Source organism: Carassius carassius, chromosome 42 (genome assembly GCF_963082965.1).
Source record: "Carassius carassius chromosome 42, fCarCar2.1, whole genome shotgun sequence".
NCBI classification, from domain to species: Eukaryota; Metazoa; Chordata; class Actinopteri; order Cypriniformes; family Cyprinidae; genus Carassius; species Carassius carassius.
The window spans coordinates 900,764-920,225 of NC_081796.1; the positions used below are offsets into that span (position 1 = coordinate 900,764).

A 19,462-nucleotide genomic window follows, 5' to 3' on the forward strand; every position below is an offset into this window, starting at 1 on the left:
CAAAAGATGTTGAAATGTCAGAAACTATGACTAGTCGAAGTCGTAGCCTTTCTCCAAAGTGCAAGAATAAAGGACCTGTACCTACAGTATCTTCCCCACTTGAAGATAAGTAACCATATAATTCAATGGAATTGTCGGGGTTTAAAAGCTAACTTTGCATGTTTACAACGTTTAACTGCTGTTTTAAATCCCCTTGCTTATTGTATTCAAGAAACCCATTTATTTCCAAATGATCCCTTGACTGTTAAAAATTTTAAAATGTTTAGTGTATATGGACCAAATGTACAAAGACCTTCTGGTAGATCAGCCGTCTTGGTACCCTTACGAAAATTAACCATGGTTTTACTACAAATAAAACCAAAAAAACATGGTTACTATACTTAAACCATGGTAACCACAAATTAACCATGGTTTTGCTATATTAACCATGGTTTAACCATGGTATTTGTAGTAAATCTGTGGTTATACAAATGGTAGTCAACACGCCAAAAAACCATGGATTACTACAGTTTTACTATAGTAAAACCATGGTTATTTTTCGTAAGGGCAATCCACAGTCATATTGTACTGGATACCCAAATACAAACAAAATACAAACTATGCTCTATCTACATACCTCCCAGTGAAGTTATTACAACGCAAGAATTGGATAAACTTGTTGCACAATTGCAGACTCCATTTATACTTATGGGTGATTTTAACAGTCATAATCCTTTATGGGGAGAAGATCGATGTGATGTTAAAGGAAAGAGAATGGAAGATTTTATACATAATAATGACTTGTGTTTATTAACGATGGAACAAAAACCTACCTTCATCGAGGTCATGGCACTTATTCTGCAATTGATTTGACTATATGCAGTGCTGATGTACAATGTTTTTAGATTGTACATGGCGGGTCTGGGATGATTTATGTGGGAGTGACCACTTTCCACTTATCACCTCATTTACAAAACCGGACGCCCAACAAAGACTTTCAAGATGGCTACTTAAGAAAGCAGATTGGCCTTCTTTCGAAAGCATGTGTTATGAAAAATTTATTTCAGCAACTCAAGATACTTAGAACTCTATAGAAACTTTTACTGAACAGTTAATTGATATTGCAAATGAAACAATTCCAAAGACGTCCTCTAAATCACACTGTAAGACAAACCCTTGGTTTAATGAGCAGTGTAAAAAAGCTATTGGGGCACGGAAAAAGGCGGAAAGACTTTTTAATAGACAGCCATCAACAACTAATTTTACACTTTTTAAAATTTGTAGAGCTCAAACTCGCAGAACTATAGATGAAGCAAAGAAACAAAGCTGGAGACAATTTGTATCAAGTTTAATATGTTATACTCCCATGAAGAGGATCTGGAATATGATTCACAAAATGAAGGGCATTGGAAATGGATCTCATATACAACATATAAAAAAACGGGATATACTTCAGACAAAGGAAATGGATATAGCAAATACATTAGCAGAATCTTTTGAAAAGAATTCGTCAATAGAGAACTGCCTCCCTGAATTCCAGTTAATACGAACAGAGCAGGAAAGGAAAAAATTGAACTTCTATTCAGATAACAAAGAAGTATATAATCAACCTTTTAAGATAGAAGAACTAATACATTCTATAAAATGTTCACATGACCCTGCTGTTGGTCCAGACAAAATTCATTATCAATTCTTAAAGCACTTACCCCAAAGTATATTATCTCTTCTTTTGGATAACTTCAATCTTGTATGGTCTTCTGGACAAATACCACCCTCTTGGAAAGAAGCAACCGTAATCCCAATACCTTAACCAGGAAAAGACCATACAGATCCAAATAACTATCGACCAATCGCTCTTACCAGTTGCCTCTGTAAAACAATGGAGAGAATGGTAAATAATCGACTTGTTTGGACACTGGAATCGAAGAAACAAATAAGTGATTATATGTGGCTTTAGACGTGGAAAGTGCACTTTGGATCAATTAATCCGACTGGAAACTTATATCAGAGAAGGTTTCATTAGAAAAAAACAACTTTACCACATGGGTTTTAGAGGACGATAACCCATCTTCATTTTAAATTTATTGGCTAGTAGATATTTTAAAGTCCAAGTAGGAAACACCTTGTCGGATATTCACAAACAAGAACTTGGAGTTCCTCAGGGAAGTATTCTCTCTGTCACTCTTTTCAGCATTAAGAATCAATTAAGAATAAATAAACAGCATTGAGAATATCATCGGATCTAATATATTCTGCAGCCTATATGTGGATGATCTCTGTATCTGTTATAGAGGGAAGAACATGAGCACAATTGAAAGGCTACTGCAGTTATGTATTCACAAAATATATCAGTGGTCAGTTGAAAATGGATTCAAGTTCTCTAAATCAAAAACAGTTTGTACCCACTTCTGTATCCAGCGATCCCTTAATCATGATCCAGAACTCTTCATTAATAGAGAACCGATTAATGTTGTTGAGGAAATTAAGTACTTGGGTCTTATATTTGATAACAAAATGACTTTCATTCCTCATTTGAAATCACTAAAAAACAAATGTCTTAAAGCTATGAATATAATGAAAGTATTGGCAAAAACAAAATGGGGAGCAGATCATATTGTTCTTTTGAGACTCTATAGAACACTAATTCGTTCCCGTCTGGATTATGGAAGCATAATATATGACTCTGCCAGAAAATCATATAAGCAGATGCTTGACTCAGTACATCATCAAGGCTTACGACTTGCCTTGGGAGCATTTAGAACTTCGCCTGTGCAAAGTTTGTACATTGAAGCCAATGAACCTTCTCTTCAAAATAGACGATTGAAGCTCTCACTCCAATATGCTGTCAAAATAAAGGCAAATAAAACCAATCCTGCTTATTCGACAGTCTTCAACCCACAATTTACTCCTTTGTATGAGAGCAAACCTAAAAGCATCAGATCCTTTGCTATTCGTATTAAACCACATTTGGAGAACTTAAATAAAAATTTGAACATTTTAAATCAAATACAATTCAATCCCTGGAAATTAAAGAAGCCTAATATCAATTTGGATTTGGCTCATCAGAGGAAAGGAGTGACCCATCCAAATGTATATAGACAGCAATATTTGGACATAAGAAACCAATTCCTTTTCACGTACCTATATTCACAGATGGTTCGAAGGTGGAAAATAGTGTAACAGCAGCAATGGTGACTGGACATCAACGCTATGGAATCCGTATTCCAAAACAGTGCTCAATTTTTTCTGCTGAAGCACGTGCTTTACTTTTAGCTTTGGAGCATATTGAAAATGCACAACAAAAAAATTCTATAATTTTTATAGACTCGAAATCTTGTCTTCAAGCATTGGACACTTTAAAAACTGATCATCTTTTAGTGGACTGCATCTTAACAAAAGTGGATTATCTACAAAATCAGTTCTTCAGTATTATCTTTTGCTGGGTTCCAGGACATGTTGGACTTTCAGGAAATGAACGAGCTGATGCAGCTGCTAAGGATGCTCTTAATCAGGAAGTTAATGAATGTCAAATTCCTCCTTCAGATATGAGACCGATTATTAATCGATATATTTTAAATAAGTGGCAAGAAGAGTGGAATATGTACAAGAATAATAAATTGTATGGAACTAATTCGCAAATTACAATCAGACGTTTTTATCAATTTTAAAACTAGACTTGATCAAGTTGTCTACACTAGATGTCGTATGGGTCACACAAGTTTGACCCATGTGTTTTTGCTTAAAGGCCATGGTGCTTTTTTTTGCTTTTTTTTACACTTTTCTAGTTGGTAATAAACATTTAAACAGTTATCCATTGTATTTGATGTTGTAAAGTATTACAAAAAAGAAATATAATAAGGAAAAGTAGGTGATATTTTAGGGGTTAGCGATGATTCTTATTTCTCCCGCATGCATTCCATGACGTCACATGAGGCACTAGCTAGCAGACGAAAGCCCGCCATTGAGAGAGAGTGAGACGAGTAGTGAGAGTAGCAGCTAGTGAAAGAGTGACAGTGTCAGATATATAAGTAAATAGACAGATAGACAGATAGATAGACAGACAGACAGACAGACAGACAGACAGACAGATAGATAGATAGATAGATAGATAGATAGATAGATAGATAGATAGATAGATAGAATAACATAACATAACATAACATAAAATAGCTAGATAGTGAGAGATAGCATAGCATAGCATAACAGATAGCTTAGAGAAAGAGTAGATAATAAATAGATAAAATGGTGTATCGCTGTGTTTGTGCCGGGTGCAAGAACTCCAGCAAAACTGGACATAGGGTCCATTGTTTCCCTAAGGACAAAGGGATCTTCCGAAGCTGGGTGCAATTTGTCAAGATTAGGCGGGCAGATTTTTCAGCTAGCTCTGTCACCGCCTACTCGAGAATATGCAGCGCGCATTTCAAGGAGGAGGATTACCACTCAGGGGATGCCAAGATGGTCGCACTTGGTTTAAAGAATGAGAAAATGGCAAAGTTAATTCCTACCGCCGTGCCGTCTGTGAATCCAAACCTCTCTGCTTGCCCTGTCCCGAGGTCAAGAGACACCACCGTCTGCCGCAAGCGAGCTATTGCCACGGTAAGCATCATGCTAACGTTAATGTTTACAAGTTGCGTGTTAGCTAGCTCTGTGTGTATGTTCCCTTTGACACAGCCTCCACTACAAACAAGATCACTCAGACGTTAGAAGAGCATATTTCCTGATTCACGAATATGAGCCAAAACCAAATTGCCCTGTAGTAAATGTCCATATCGTCATGAAAGCTTCATGGCTAGTGTTTGGATCAGTGGTGATGATCATCAAGCGGCTTTCACAATAGTGTGTTTGCGTTTTGTGTTAGTCTGCTATGGTTCTCTTTCACATATATTTGACCGTGACCGTGTCGCCAGGGCTGTAGTGGAGGCTAAACGCAAGTAAACGCAGTTTACCCACCGCTGCAATGTCAGAAACAGTTTATCCACTTCTCACTTCAGAGTTTAGCTACCTCTCAGTAAATTCACTACCTCATAGAGTTTATGCACCACATGTACTCTAGACATCTATTACCACTAGTATTGGTGTAAACATTTAACAGTAACCTTCAACATCATCAAATATGTTCTGAATGTCTTTTATGTATTTTTTAAAACATTGAGTAGCGCATATCAGGGTCCACTGTACTGTAATCTAAGTTTTTTCTCTTGTGTACCCTCTTAGCCTTTTTCTCACCCACTCACACTGTTTTGATTTTGGTACAGCTGTGCCATAGGTTATTGTTTCCACTGGGAAACAAGTTGTAGCACACACGTCCCATTTTATTGATGAACTTATGCAATGACTGGGAATATTTACTTATCGTCTTGGCATTTCAAAGATGATAAGTAAATAATTCTTAGTACTTCCAAGTTGAAAATAAATGATTAAATGTTTCCATGTACCCCTGCAATGTGCTTGTGTACCCTTGGTTGCAAATCACTGATCTAAGTATTCATAGTGTACCCACCTCTTATTTCACCACTACACCCTTGCATTTCGCTGACCCTTTTTTATATTTGTTTTCGCAAGATGTTGACAGACGTCTCACAGCAGGAGACCGTGGACAGTGTAGACACTGTGGAGAGTGTCGATACTGGGGATCAGCCCTTGCCCTCCTCCACTTCTGACGCTGAGACACAGTGTTATCTGAAGCCCCCCCGATGGTCTCACGGTAAATCTTGGGTATTTTTAAGGGGTAGATATTCTGTCTAAAACATTGCCAGTATCTATGCAAGCAGGACATTTCCATACACATTGATTAAATTAATACATAGCCTACACCAAAACATAGCCGCTTAGATTTGCCATAATTGTCACATGTTTGGGTATGTTTACTGCCTCTCCACAGCTGTGCAGGTTAACCTGAAGCCCAAGATGGTCAGTGTGGGCACACAGACGTCATTTAGCCCACAAACCTCCACTCCCCTCGCTAGTCCAGAACAGACAGATGAAGATGATAATGCCTCTGTCATCAGTGAATTATCATGGGCGCCCGAAGAGCCGATGCATGAGGAGGATGAGGAGGACTTGTTTGATGAGGAGCCACCTTACACTTGTGACCCCCACCACAAGTGAGATAATTTAAAACCAATATATACCATTTTGAATGCTCTTTTTTTTGTGTACTGTAGTTTGAATGACCCCCCCCCCCATTTATTTTTTTGTTGTAGTGCCATTGACAAATTCATTGTATGCCAAGAGGACCTGATGGCCCTTTTTGCCATCTGTCCGGCCTGTTGTGAGAGGTCAGATAGTAGCATCGTGCAGCAGGAAGGAACTTTTGTTAAGATCAAGCAGGTACAGTTTTGTTTACGCAGCAGGCCATCTGAATATATAATAAATCAGAATATCTAATTGCAATCTGATAGCTCTGACTGTCTTGCCAGTTAATTTACAATGTATGTACCAGGCTGGGTTAAGTCTGTTGGTTTGTGATGGCATCATATTTGAGTGTTATACTGTATTGGTCATGTGTGTTTCATTGAAAACATGAAACCTTTGACCAGTAATGTACAGTACTTAATCTATATTGAATCCTGATATACTGTTGATTACTTTTTTTTTCTTTTTTTTCTACATATCTAGGACTGTGCATCATGTGGCTACAACCGTTTCTGGCAAAACCAGCCAATGCTCCACAGGAACATGCCAACCTGCAACCTCCTGTTAAGTGGGGCCATTCATTTCACTGGATCTTTGGCCACCCAGACATTAAGAATGTTGACTCTGTTTGGCCTGCAGTGCATCAGTGCGAGCAGTTTCTGTGTGTCTGCTTGATGTGCTTTTGCATGCATCACTGTGTGTGTGCTTGTGTGTGTGTGTGTGGGGTGGGGGGTTCACTGTGTGTCTGCTTGATGTGCTTTTGCATGCATCACTGTGTGTGTGTGTGTGTGTGTGTGTGAGAAAGAGAAAGATCAGTTGACCCTCAGGTAAGACCACAATATTGCAGGCAAAAGAAACAATGTGCAAACGTTTCAGTTCTAGCCCTTCAGCAGTGTTCCTTGTAGGTTTTGTGCCTAACCATTTTTTTTATATAGATTTGTTTACTTCCAACCTGTGTCTTTGTTCAATAAATGTTTAAATGTTCAGTAACCATTACAAGAAATGCCAAATAAACAGTTCCTTTTCAGGAACTCGAGCTGCGTCTAGGAAGCTATAAAACCAGGAAGCTATAAAAGCATGTGCCGTGCAGCTGGCCTCAGCTTCGCGTCTGTCAGCAAGCGCTCTGTGTGTGCATGTCAAAAGTCTGTCCCGTTGGTCCTATTTATTGTTGTCTGTCCCTTAGCCATTAAAAGATCGCTAAAACAGCTCAATATGCCAAAACAAAAGCAAAAGACCAAACATATGAAGGGCGATTCCAAGCCACGTTATAGATTGTGTGTTCCTCCCTGTCCTCGCTACATTACGAGCGGGGATACACACAGTCTGTGCGTGGCTTGCCTGGGATCGAAGCACGCTGAGTCGGCTCTCGAGGGGGCCGACTGTCCGCATTGCGAGCGATTGCCAATGCGGACACTTCGATCCCGGAGGGCTCTCTTCGAGGAGGGAGCCTTCACCAGCGTTCCTCGCGGTGCTGGCCCCGCTTCTGCCGAGGCAGAGCGGCTGCTGCACTCGTGGGGATCGCAGGTGGATCTGTCAGAGGGAATGGAGACGGGCCAGTCCTTATCTCCTTCCTTATCTGCCAGATCCGGCGCCCAAACCCTGGGTTCGGAAGCACGCTCGTCGGTTTCTTCCCCCCAGGGTGAGGGATCAACTCTTCACCTCTCTTCCTCCGAGGAGGTCGATGTGGAGTCGGTTGCTGGGGATTCGCCACCCCTGTCGCCCCAGTATGAGGAGCTGTTGGAGGTGGTTACGCGAGCAGTAGATAAATTAAAAATCGAATGGCCTGCTGAAAAACGAACCGAGCCGCAGAGAAGCAAACTAGACGAACGCTTTCTGCGGCCGAGGCAACCACCTCCACGTCGGAGCCTTCCATATTTTCCCGATCTCCACGATGAATTATCGAGATCGTGGAACCACCCTTATTCAACCCGCCTCTTCGGCCCCGATTCACTATATTATGGCAACGTGATGGGGCTGGGAGAGCGGGGTTATAGAGCGATGCCACGGGTCGAACAGACGCTCGCGGGCTATCTGTCGGCCGGCTCGGCATCGTCTCTTAAGGCTCCGACATTGCCCACTAAGCCTCTTCGAGTTACATTATCGCTAGTGGGCAAAGGTTATGTGGCAGCAGGTCAGGCTGGGGCTTGCCTTCACACTATGGCAGTCCTTCAAGCTTATCAGGCTGACCTGCTGAGAGATATCGATGAGGGGGAGGGGATTAAGTCTGGAGATATAGAAGAACTCAGAAAGACCGCTGATCTCTCCCTCCGCGCCACTAAAGAGACCGCTCGCGCAATTGGGCGGTCTATGGCAGCCTTAGTGGCCGCGGAGAGGCATTTGTGGCTGACCCTGTCAGAGATAAAAGAAAGAGACAGGGTCTGCCTCCTGGACGCCCCGCTTCAAGCCTCGGGCCTGTTTGGCGACACAGTCAACACTGTCGTCGACAGGTTCCAGGAGGCACGCAAACAGGCGGCGGCGTTCCAGAGTATCCTCCCTCGTCGCTCTCGTGGTGCATCTGGGCGGGAGATGACCACGCCACATACCTGCTCCTCATACCGGGAAGTACAAAAACAGAGTGTCGCCGCTCGTGCTCCCCCACGTCGGGACCGAGGGCCCCAGCGACGCTCTGAGTCGGGGGCTTCTAGGGCGAAAGCCGATTTAAGATCTGTCATTGAAGCCCGGAAGTCCCCGACGAAAAGATCCTGACGCCAGGATCCAGAGGGCAGCCCCTGCTGGGGTAGAGCGCGGTCCACATCATTATACGGTGCCCGCCTCACCTCAGTGCCCTCAGGAGGTCGGCCTGCCAACCCTGCCAGAGTTTCAGGGCGCAGCGGCCTCCAGCGAGCGCTACTCCCAGTTATTTTCGCCCATGAGCGCAGCGGAGCTGGGATGCTCGCCGCCCCTTCAGGGGCCTCTTACACCAGAGGTCAGTCTCGAGAGATTGATTCCCTTAGTAGATTATTTAGCAGCGTGGAAGCTACTGCCAAATGTATCTCAGTGGGTCCTGCGTACAATAGAAAGAGGCTATTGCAATCAGTTCGGTCATCCACCACCGAAGTTCAACGGGGTTACACCGACTGTGGTCGGCCCCCGGCAGGCTCTGGTCATGGAACACAAAATGAATACCCTATTAAGGAAGGAGGCCATAGAGGTGGTCCCTCCTCTAGACAGGGAATCCGGATTCTACAGCCGGTATTTCATAGTTCCAAAGAAGGATGGGGGGTTGCGTCCGATCTTAGACTTACGTCTCCTGAACCGCTCAGTTATGCCACTGAAGTTCAAAATGCTCACTGTCAATCAGGTGGTAGCTCAAATCAGATCTGAGGACTGGTTTGTCACAATAGATCTCAAAGACGCATACTTCCACATATCCATCCTTCCACAACACAGGAGGTTTCTGAGGTTCGCTTTCGGGGGCAAAGCTTATCAATATCGAGTACTTCCCTTTGGCCTCGCACTGTCACCCCGCACGTTCACGAAATGTGTAGATGCGGCTCTGGTATCCCTCCGTATGCAGGGCATCCGCATTCTAAATTATATCGACGATTGGTTGATTCTAGCTCAATCAGAGCAGATGGCGGTTCGACATCGAGATGTCGTTCTCGCACACATGGGGGAGCTGGGTTTGAGACTAAACGCCAAGAAGAGTGTACTTTCTCCAGTTCAGAGAACCACCTATCTAGGCGTAGTTTGGAATTCGACCACGATGCAGGCACGCTTGTCTCCTGCTCGGATCGAGTCGATCCTCACGTCAGTCGAGAGAGTCAAAGAAGGCCAGTCACTCACTGTCAAACAATTCCAGAGATTGTTAGGGCTGATGGCAGCTGCGTCCAACGTGATACCTTTTGGCCTGCTGTACATGAGACCCCTACAGTGGTGGCTCAAGTCCAAGGGCTTTTCCCCGAGGGGAAATCCACTTCGAGTTATCAAGGTCACGCGGCGGCGCATTCGTGCCTTAGACATGTGGAAGAAACTTTGGTTCTTGAATCAGGGCACGGTGCTGGGAGCTCCTTGTCGCCGTGTAACGCTAGCGACAGACGCGTCCCTCACCGGTTGGGGTGCGGTCATGAGTGGCCACCCTGCCCGCGGTCTGTGGAGCGATCGCCATCTGACATGGCACATCAATTGCCTAGAGATGCTAGCAGTCTATCGAGCATTGAAATATTTCCTCCCAGACCTGAGAGGTCACCATGTGTTGGTGCGCACCGACAACACATCAGTGGTCTCTTATATCAATCACCAGGGGGGTCTGCGTTCACGCCCCTTGTACAAGCTGGCACACCAGATCCTTCTGTGGTCCCAGGGCAAACTCCTCTCGATCAGAGCAGTGTATATTCCTGGGAGGTTGAATGTGGGAGCAGACATACTGTCGAGGCAGGGGCCGAGGCCCGGGGAATGGATGCTTCACCCCGAGGTGGTGAAGCAGATATGGAGACTATTTGGCACAGCCCAGGTGGACCTCTTTGCGACTCAGGAGACATCGCAATGTCCCCTCTGGTTCTCTCTAGTTCATCCAGCTCCTCTGGGACTGGACGCTATGGTACAGACCTGGCCGAGGCTTCGTCTGTACGCTTTTCCCCCTATCGCTCTGCTCCCGGGAGTTCTGGCGAGAGTACGCCAGGACGGGGTCCGTCTGTTATTAGTAGCCCCGTTCTGGCCGGGCCGACCATGGTTCTCAGATCTAGTCTCGCTCCTCGACGGCTCTCCGTGGGAGATACCGATCAGGACAGACCTACTCTCACAGGCGCAGGGCATGATAATTCATCCTCGCCCGGAGTTGTGGAAGCTGTGGGTGTGGCCCCTGAGGGGGCACAACTGTTAGCAGCTGGTCTCTCAACCGAGGTTGTTGAGACCCTACTCCAATCCAGAGCTCCCGCTACGAGGAAACTGTACGCCCTGAAGTGGAAACTCTTCACTTCATGGTGCAGAGACCGCCAGCTTGACCCAGAAAACTGCCCAGTTGGTACAGTTCTGGAGTTTTTACAAGCCAGGCTCTCTGCGGGGTTATCCCACTCCACCTTAAAGGTTTACGTGGCGGCCATAGCTGCTTTCCATGTCCCTTTCAATGATCAGTCAGTGGGTAGACACCCCCTAGTTACACGTTTCCTCCGAGGTGCACTGAGGCTGAGACCTCCAGTACGGTCCCGTGTTCCCCCCTGGGATTTGGTTGTGGTGCTAGAGGCTCTTTGTAAAGCTCCATTCGAGCCAATTCAAGACATCTCAGACAGACATCTAACAATTAAAACTGCCCTGTTATTGGCAATCACCTCTCTAAAGAGAGTTGGAGATCTCCAGGCCCTCTCGGTGGCCCCTACCTACCTAGACTTTGCCCCTGGTATGGCCAAAGCATTCTTACACCCTCGAGCGGGTTATGTTCCGAAGGTTCCCTCTGTCACACCACAACCTATCGTACTGCAGGCCTTCTGTCCTCCTCCCTTTCGGGAGCCAGACCAAGAGAAGCTAAACTGTATGTGTCCAGTGCGAGCATTGGGGGGCATTTAATAAATAACACTGTTTGTCCTTTAGTGCACGACCAATTGACACTGCAGAGTCAGAAGATGTCTCACACCTTATGAACACTATTTCCTAGGGTTAAGGTCTTTAGTGTCCCACTAAACTGCTGCGCAGCAGATAACTCAGAGAGACTTCAGGCAATGCCTTTGAATATGCTTTATTGCACGGCTGAGAGGATCTCATAACAATTAGTTGTGGGAAGTTCGGATCATTTTACTGACTCGGATCTTTGAAACAAGTTCATCAAAAAGAACAAATTTTTTTTTCGAGTAATTTTGTTCATTTCAGCAGAATATATATTTGTTACATGCTAAATGTTACATGCTAATAGCCAAATTACAAAGAAAAGGCCCATTCTGAGAAACCAAACATGTCCCCTCATCACCATTTAAGTGTTAATGCATTTAAGAAAAAAAGGAAATTTGAATACATATAACATTACAATGCTAATTTAGTTTTTATTTTTTGACAGTGACATAATACAAAAAAAAATCTGCATTTTAACCCTTAATATGCACTATTCGTTTGGGTTGTACACTCAGGATGTCTCGGTAAATCCTTAAAATAAAAGTAAGGGAAATAAAAAATACCATTGTACAAAAATACAGAAAAAAACTAAATGCTATCTGTATTTTTGAGATCAGGGTCAGTTTTTACTAAATGTTTTGTCCCTGGTGATTACCTGAAGGTTTATAGGGAAGCCAACCCCCCTTTATTTCTTGAAATTTGGGGTACATCTCCTTCAGTCGGGCACATATCTAAAAATACAAAAACACCTTATTAAGCCTTTATAGTCAGTATAGTAAAATAAATACTAATAAATAATGCAAATAAATACATAAATCCACTTTATCCACATAAATGGACAAGGGGATAAATAATTTAATAAATAAAACATGTTGGGGGAAATTAGAAAAAAATGTAGATATTTTGAAAAATGTCGGTAACCAAACAGTTGATGGACCCCATTGACTTCCATAGTAGGAAAAAAAAAGTCAGTGGGGTCCATCAACTGTTTAGTTACCGAAATTTTTCAAGACCATCATATTTTGTGTTCAGCAGAAAAAATAAATTCATACAGGTTTGAAACAACTTAAGGGTCAGTAAATGATGACAGAATTTTCATTTTTGGGCGAACTATCCCTTTAAAGGAAATGCTAAACTGAAAGTTGTCTCTTCCTATTAACCGTTTATTCATTTAGCTTCCGTATTTTTATTTTTCCTTGGCACATGCAAATGAGAGGGTGTCAATCAAACATAAGCCGGTCTCTGTGTAACCATTGGCTGAAAGTTATATTAACAGTTCACTGTACAAACGAGATAGTGGCAGGATCTACACCCACATCAAATGTAGCTGCTAACTAACCTAAAGCGTGTAAAGATGCATCCACTCTGAAGAGAATATAATCAGCAGATAGCATAGGTACTACTATTTTTAACATTGTCAGCCAATGGTGGAATATAGAATGCCTTCTGATGTTTGATTGACACCCTTCATTTGCATGTTGCACCTAGGAAAAATAAATAAAGTGACGTGACATTCAGCCAAGTATGGTGACCCATACTCAGAATTCGTGCTCTGCATTTAACCCATCCAAAGTGCACACACACAGAGCAGTGAACACACACACACACACACTGTGAACACACACCCAGAGCCCATTTATGCTGCGGCGCCCGGGGAGCAGTTGGGGGTTCAGTGCCTTGCTCAAGGGCACCTAAGTCATGGTATTGAAGGTGGAGAGATAACTGTACATGCACTCCCCCCACCCACAATTCCTGCCGGCCCAAGACTCAAACCCACAACCCTTCGATTGCAAGTCCGACTCTCTAACCATTAGGCCACGACTTCCCAAAAAAAAAATTCAGGGGAGAGCGCGAACGCAGTCCCCCACTACCATAAATTATGCAGTTGAGATTCCCGCATTTGGTGAATTCGCAGGGGTCAGCATGGCCGGAGTGCAATAGACAAGCCTCGCCCTGGGTGAACCGCCTCCTTGATCATGGTGTCTCCCCTGCCAGGTAAGTATACCAGGTAAGTATAAAATAGGGCGATACATTCAAAAATGAATAAATTTCTTGAAGGAACAAATGAAACCTTTCAGTTTAGAATTTCCTTTAAATTGTTTTCTTTCATTTCCAACATTGGTTTTATTTATTTATCTCCTGGCACATTTAATTATTTATACTTTTATATTTGGAGGAATATGTGGACTTCTGAATTAATATATTTATCCATTTATATATTTACCGTATTTTCCGGGCTATAAGTCGCACTTTTTTTCATAGTTTGGCTGGTCCTGCGACTTATAGTCAGGTGCGACTTATTTATCAAAATTAATTTGAAATGAACCAAGAGAAATGAACCAATAGAAAACATTACCGTCTCCAGCCGTGAGAGGGCGCTCTATACTGCTCAGTGCTCCTGTAGTCTATACTGAAAACATAGAGCGCCCTCTCGCGGCTGGAGACGGTAATGTTTTCTCTTGGGTCTTGGTTCTAAATAAATGCGACTTATAGTCCAGTGCGACTTATATATGTTTTTTTCCTCGTCATGAAGTATTTTTGGACTGATGCGACTTATACTCAGGTGCGACTTAAAGTCCAAAAAATATGGTATTTATTTGTTGTTTTTGCAGGTTTCGTGTACAGTGTAGATCAAGCCATCAGTTCTCAGTTCCATGCAACAGAAAAGTAGTAGTCAATCTGTAGTAGTCAGGATTATTACAACTACATTTAATCTCTTTCTCATCAAACAACCAGACTAATGAATGGCTTGACACAAACCGTACCGGAGGATATAGCATAGACAGAGCTTTTTTCTGCATACACACATATTTGTGTGCCCTGATTGAAATTAGTTTATCGTATTAAATATTAATTTATGTTGCATCTGCTGTCACAACTACCCCTAGCCTACTTTTTTAGACAGAACCAACTGTGTTTATGTAATTTGTGTATTTGACAGTTTAAGCCCAATAAGACGCATAACAGTACTCACGGGCTGCAGGCTTCTATAGATTACACGTGCTTCACGTGTACACGCTCAGAACACCAAGCAAATGAAATGTTAATGCAATGTTATGCATTTATTTACACACGCAAATTATAAACGTGTATGCCTGTGAAAAACTGCAGTGTCACATGAGCGTAACTCTACCACTGCGTTAACGTGTGATGTGAATGTACATCTTGTTGTACAGTATGTTGAGACGGAGGAGCCAGAACTGCAACTGTTCACCGGAAAATGTCATCTGAACATCCACTTTTGTTCTTACCAACCAAGGGGAGAAAAGCATGGCATTCAAGTGTCCTCTCACAGCACAATTAAATTATCTAAATACATCTAAAAGCAACTTCAGAATGAAGCTACTTCTATGACACCGATGCAGCACAAGATGCCTTTGGTTAAAACTGACTTTAGTGTCAAACAAATTTTATTGACTTATTTAATACTTACATTTAATTAAAATCGGTTTTAAATCTTTTGGATGGCAATAAATATAAAAATTCTCTTCATCTCTGGCTTTATTGTTCAAAGTGGCTACCCTTGAATCGATTTTGCTTTGTGCTTCACTACAATGTAGATTATTCAATTCTCTCCGCACTGTCCAGTGCATAGCATATAGCTTTAGCACACAGATTTCAAGAGTTGGTCAGCTAAATAAAATAGCAGTGTGCAAAATACGTAGGCTAGGGGTAGTTGTGAGAGCCAATGCCACATAAATGAATATTCAATAAGACAAATTAGTATTTCACAGCACGCAAATGTATCTGTACACAGAAGAAAGCTCTGTTCAGGTACAACTTGTGTCGAGACATTTATTAGTCTTGCTGTTTGATGAGAAAGAGATTAATTGTAGTTGCAACTTGCAATAAACTGTAATAATCCGTACAACTGTATCAAATGACTGTTATTCTTTCTTTTGCAGGAGCTGAGTAAGAACTGATGACAACACGGCTTGATTTTGGTGGACCAATCATCAAAAAGGAGCATTTATTCCAAACCATGTAGAGATCTAATATTCAAGTTGTTTATCCATTTTGGTTTTATTGTTTTTCAATTTGGCGGATTAGAACAAAGTGTGATGAAAATAAAAATATAAAAAGACAAGATTTGTTTATGTTCATGAGAAGGGTTTTTCCGTTTAGAAGACAAAAACGAGAAAACTAATTATCCAAAGGTATACAGACTACAGATGTACTAATGAATTAATCTTAATCTCTGTTGCATTTAGCAAAAGACAATTTTAAAAGACGCAAGAGAGACACATTTTATACTTACTTCTTCATAGGTGGCATTTTCCTCTCAATGCATTGTTTTTCGGCCCAACCCAGCTTGCATGTGAATGAGTTGCTCACTCTCTTTAGGTTTTCGTCAAAGAGGTGAGGCAGCAAATAAATATTCACAGGCAATATTTTAGCGGGTTTGCTAGTGGTTGTTGAAGTAATCCGCCTTTTACCCCGCCCTTTATTAAAAAGACCAGGAAATGATCTGTTGGCAAAAAAGTACAATTAAAAAAAAATAACTACCATCAAATAATGGCATGTTTATGTCAGTATTAAATAAAAAATAAAGTAAATGCAAAAACGGGTCATCTCAGTTTGGATGGTGGCCCTCTGCTGAACAAGGTGCTGCCTAGGAGGCGGAATCATGAAATTAATGCATATACGTTTTAAGTAATTTCAACATAACCATGCATGCACAAATTCATTTATATAACAGGGTTTTATTTTCTAACAAACTATCCTTAACGCAAAAAAAAAAAAAAACACAAAAAACCTGGCATTTTCCTGACTGGGACCAGCTGTACTGCCAGACGTCAGCAATGACAACAAGTGCCTGGCTGACCTTACAACTTCACTGTCCTGTAAACACAGTTTAAGCAGAATAATTTTTATCTCGTTCATTATTGGTTTAACGGTGGACTGCTTTTAGCTAGATAATCAGTTCAGGGCGCAGAGTAATAATGGTAGTCTTTGAACACGACGGTCTGTGACAACTATTTGTTGCAGATCGGCAAGTGAATTAGCCATTAAATGTCTTACAATAAGTCTACATAATGCAATTGTCCTTTCCATATTAAAGTCTTCTCTACTGACTGATGACTGACTCAGTAATAAAGACTGTCTTTGCCGCCATCTAACATTACAGGCGAAATATTTTAACTTCTGCTGCTGCTCACAGCCAGGGACTTTTTTTTCCCAGTGGAAGGTTGGCTTTTGGTGATTTCACTTCATGAAAGTTGCACTAATACAATTTATTTTTATATGACTATTGAGTGGTTATCGCTTTAGAAAAGCAATAAGATACTCAAGGCTAGTGCTGTCTCATGAATAAGTCACGTCTGAAGAGGTTGCAAGCACTCCGGTTCGCGTCGTATTCACGATACAGCACACCCTCTCGGACGCGAACGGTGTGACGTGACCCGTGAAATCCCCAACAGCACACGGATTCCCCATCCTATTTCTGACCTAGTCCCAGCTCTTTGCAACAGTCGCTTCAAGCACTGTGTTGCATTGCGCCGCTTGCGCCCTGTCTGTGTAACTTAGGCCTAGTAGACACGGTGGCGTTCTAATCAATTTTACACAAAATATACTTTAAAACAAACATCAGAGACAGCTTAGACAAATGTCTCACGTGAGAACGCTAACCTAACATATAAACACAAAAACATTCATGTTTAAGAATCACTTACCTCCGGGCGATTCATGATCAGAGTCAGACAGTCAAGTAGGGCTCGACTTGAACCACCACGACCTTCGCGCTGGAAAACTTCCGCAGTCCCCAATTGGCCAAATCTACTCTTCCCTATGGATGACCTGTGACCTACTTTCTGTAAGATCGGAATTTTTGAGTTTGAATTTTTGACATTTTTTAAATGAATATTTGCAGTATAAGATTTTAGAACAAAAAACTAGCTGTTTGAAAATACATGTCTATAAAATTCAGCCATAAAAACATTTCAGTTTGTTAAATTTCAAATGTTCAATATTCGCTTAAAAAAATCAAATTCAGAACTATTTAAACTACCACCTAAAATTCAATTTTGTTAGATTACACTTGCAAATAATTCAAATTTACACAATTCAAATTCAAATACTTTTGTCATAATAATAGCTCCATACTAACCTGGATAGTCTTTAAGAACTAGATAAAAGGATTTATAAAAAGTGAGTGTAAAAAAAACAACAAAAAAACTGCAAAGACAGCCTGAAATATTGATGCAGTCAGTAAGATGCAGTGTCATCTTGTGTATCCATTCAGACTCTTCAACACTTTTGATGTGATGCTCTCCACACAATGACCCCCCCCCCCCTCCAAACACAGATAAATGGATCGTCTGCTGCTTCTGTAGAAACTGCCATGTGGCTGTTATACACACACACACACACACACACACACACACACACACACACACACACACACACACACACACACATACAGTACAGACCAAAAGTTTGGAAACATTACTATTTTTAATGTTTTTGAAAGAAGTTTCTCCTGCTCATCAAGCCCGCATTTATTTGATCAATTTTTTTTAATATATATTGTAATTGGGAGTTTATATCTCACAATTTTGAGGAAAAAAAAGTTGGATTTATTTAATTATTTATTTTTGGCATGAACAAGCTTCAGAATATCTGTCAAGTTAAAAGCCGCAAATATTAGTGCATATAATGAATCCATATGATAGCTTTGTTTAAGGAACAGACTGAAATTCACAGCCAGTCTCGAAACTTTAGATGTGTCACATTTAGTTTGACGTCCATGGCATTTGGTCACGAGACACAAAAACCAATGATGTCTGTTCGTGATTGACACTGAGCCTGATTCAATGCCTCTAAAGGTGAGTCAACCAAGAGGTTTTCAGTGAATTACAACAAAAAATGTCTGTCTGTTTCATCATCATAAACCCCAAACTCACTTAATTCAGGTTCACACTTGAAGCCAAACTCTGTATGGCTTCTCAGAGGAAGGGCCTTTTTTTAAACTCAAAAGTCATGAAACCAATGCAAGAATCAGGATGTTTGCACCCCTCAGGCCCCTTGACCTTTTCACACTCTCCCTCTATCCACTATCTGTCTGGCACTTGAGATGAGAATGGAAAGGTTAAGGTGAACCCATGGTGACCTCTTCTGCATTTCCTTTGAGCTGGATGTCTTTAAAGCTATGGGGATCATAAGACTTCAACTGAGCTTAACTTCTCCGTCTGACAGTCCCTCCTGTACGCTACAAGTGTTTGCCAAGTAACTGTCTATATCCACCGTCCTGTTTCACCTCTATACTCCTAATATTCATGCCAAGGCATGAATTTTATGGGGATTATTATGGATTATTTTGTAGCACTAGTACTTAACTGTGCATTTCCACCATCTTTAACACTGGCTAATGAATTGAAATGTATGCATGAGTGTATGCTCTGTAAAATATTGTTTAAATACGTGTCTGCCCAAGGAGGTTCAATACCCCAATTAAGTCTTTGTTTCTCACATGTTTTGTGCTCATCTACTGTTAAAATGTGTTATCATTATTATTATTATATTTATGCCATTGTCACCTTTGGCCGCAGAGTCTGTAAGTAGTTTATATAAATGTAATATGTATACATTAAAAATTACTTACACTATCAGGAAAAAAGGGGGTGAGGATTTGAATAATCTATAATCAATTTTCGAATCAATCAATATTCTAGTCATTAAAGCTCTGTAAACATTGGCCACAGACATGGAGATTTACATTCAGTTTCACCAAGCTGATTGCTCACTAAAAACTCCCACATATCATGTTCTCATGCCATTTAAATAAATACACTCACCTGCACCGCAGATC

The 19,462-nt window shown here is 41.6% G+C and overlaps 1 protein-coding gene and 1 non-coding gene across 2 annotated transcripts; one reads left to right on the top strand and one right to left on the bottom strand.

Annotated features, from left to right (window-relative positions):
* Nucleotides 1-4,174: 4,174 nt before the first annotated feature.
* On the top strand, nt 4,175-6,789 carry LOC132123888 (THAP domain-containing protein 10-like). The gene is made up of 5 exons (XM_059534580.1): nt 4,175-4,575; nt 5,542-5,683; nt 5,861-6,083; nt 6,183-6,309; nt 6,598-6,789. The coding sequence occupies exons 1-5, from the start codon at nt 4,222-4,224 to the stop codon at nt 6,787-6,789; spliced, it is 1,038 nt and encodes a 345-aa protein (XP_059390563.1). The 5' UTR covers nt 4,175-4,221.
* A 6,705-nt stretch (nt 6,790-13,494) lies between these two features.
* LOC132124525 (U1 spliceosomal RNA) lies at nt 13,495-13,658 on the bottom strand. Its single transcript, XR_009426778.1, has one exon. It is a non-coding gene; the product is annotated as a U1 spliceosomal RNA (small nuclear RNA).
* Between the last annotated feature and the right edge of the window lie 5,804 nt (nt 13,659-19,462).